General features: G+C 47.4%; 2 protein-coding genes across 2 annotated transcripts in view; both read right to left on the bottom strand.

The window, feature by feature from the left end:
• LOC119587937 (UDP-glycosyltransferase UGT5-like) overlaps positions 1–1,313 on the bottom strand; it is a 16,020-nt gene that overhangs the window by 1,487 nt on the left and 13,220 nt on the right. The window lies entirely within an intron of this gene.
• Positions 1–1,313, bottom strand: part of LOC119587938 (UDP-glycosyltransferase UGT5-like) — a 6,186-nt gene that overhangs the window by 1,481 nt on the left and 3,392 nt on the right. The window contains 3 exon segments of the mRNA XM_037936649.1: positions 133–355; positions 528–729; positions 964–1,163. Of these exon segments, the coding sequence (XP_037792577.1) occupies positions 133–355; positions 528–729; positions 964–1,163 (625 nt within the window).

The following is a 1,313-nucleotide window of genomic DNA, read 5'->3' as shown; positions in this document are numbered from 1 at the left end:
TCATCTTCTACTCCTCCCTCTTCCCGCTCCTCCTCATCGAATTTCTTCTTCTGTTAACATCCTCACCTAAGCGCTATATTCATCCAGCGCTTAGGTGAGATGTTAGAAATCAGTTACTTCATGCTACGTTACCTAATACATCTTGCTGCGGAAGCCACTTCTGTATCAGCACGTTGTCCGAGATGCCCTCCAGCTCTTCCTCGTACTTCCAAATGACTCTCTGCTTCAGCCTCCTGAAAGCTTCGATAAACATGTCGCGGTACACGACTGGCATGGAGTTACCACGGACAACGGTTCCCAGGCTGAAGTACACGACGCCCTCTGGTCCTGCGCCGGAGATCCAGGTTTCCAGGTCCTGTTGGTTTAGACGCTTAGTCTTTATGCACAACCAAGGTATGGCGAGAGGGGTCAAGGGAGGGAAACCACTACTCCTTCCGTCAACCGAGCCACTCGATAATCTATGTTTTTCCTATTAGTCATATTAGTTATGTTATTCTCCCTAAATAAGTGATCTTGTGCCGACCCACCTTCGGAAGAGGCTTGGCAGGGCGGCAGTGGACGGCGCCCACCGGCACCTGCGACGGCAGCAGAGGAAGCGCAACGTCTATCGAGAAGTGCGAGTTGATCAGCGTCAGGCTCTGGTTGCGCTCGATGTCCAGCAGCGGCGGAAGGTCCGGGAAGATGTCCGAGATCTGCAAGGTCAAGATTCAAGTGGAATTTGGCTGCATTCTTCCAGCTAAAGGACTTTGCATCTCTCCATTCATTTTGTGATATATAGAACACAACTTATGGTAGTAAGTCACTAATGGATACATATACCACAATGCAACTATAAAACCTGCATAGAACTGTAATTCCTAACCCTTGTAGAATCATAGACATAATGAGTACCAATGTCAAGTAAACGTACATCAAAAAGGTAATCAGTACAGAATACTGATACTGTAACTACCTCCTTTGGACATAGGCACAAGAGACCCATGCCTCAAGTAAGACGGCATAAATGGCTGCATCAGGTCGGATACGTGCTTCGCTGAGTGGACTCGGGTATCTCCAGTATCACAGACACTAGCCGGGTCTGGACTTTCCCAGACGGCGCTGTGCACTGGTCTCGAAGCCGATATTGTCATGTACGTTAGTTCGTGCACGAACGGGTAGATCATCTGAAACAGGGCATCACAAATGACACTCAATCACACTGACACGTGGCGCAAAAACTTTTCCATATGCCCAAACAATACGTCGACATATATGTTACATATGTGCATCGTACCACTTGCTACATAAAAATACATGCATATAAACAGATAGAA

Source organism: Penaeus monodon, chromosome 23 (genome assembly GCF_015228065.2).
Source record: "Penaeus monodon isolate SGIC_2016 chromosome 23, NSTDA_Pmon_1, whole genome shotgun sequence".
NCBI classification, from domain to species: Eukaryota; Metazoa; Arthropoda; class Malacostraca; order Decapoda; family Penaeidae; genus Penaeus; species Penaeus monodon.
The sequence above is the reverse complement of the archived record's forward strand: the minus strand, read 5'-3'. Positions and strand labels throughout refer to the sequence as shown.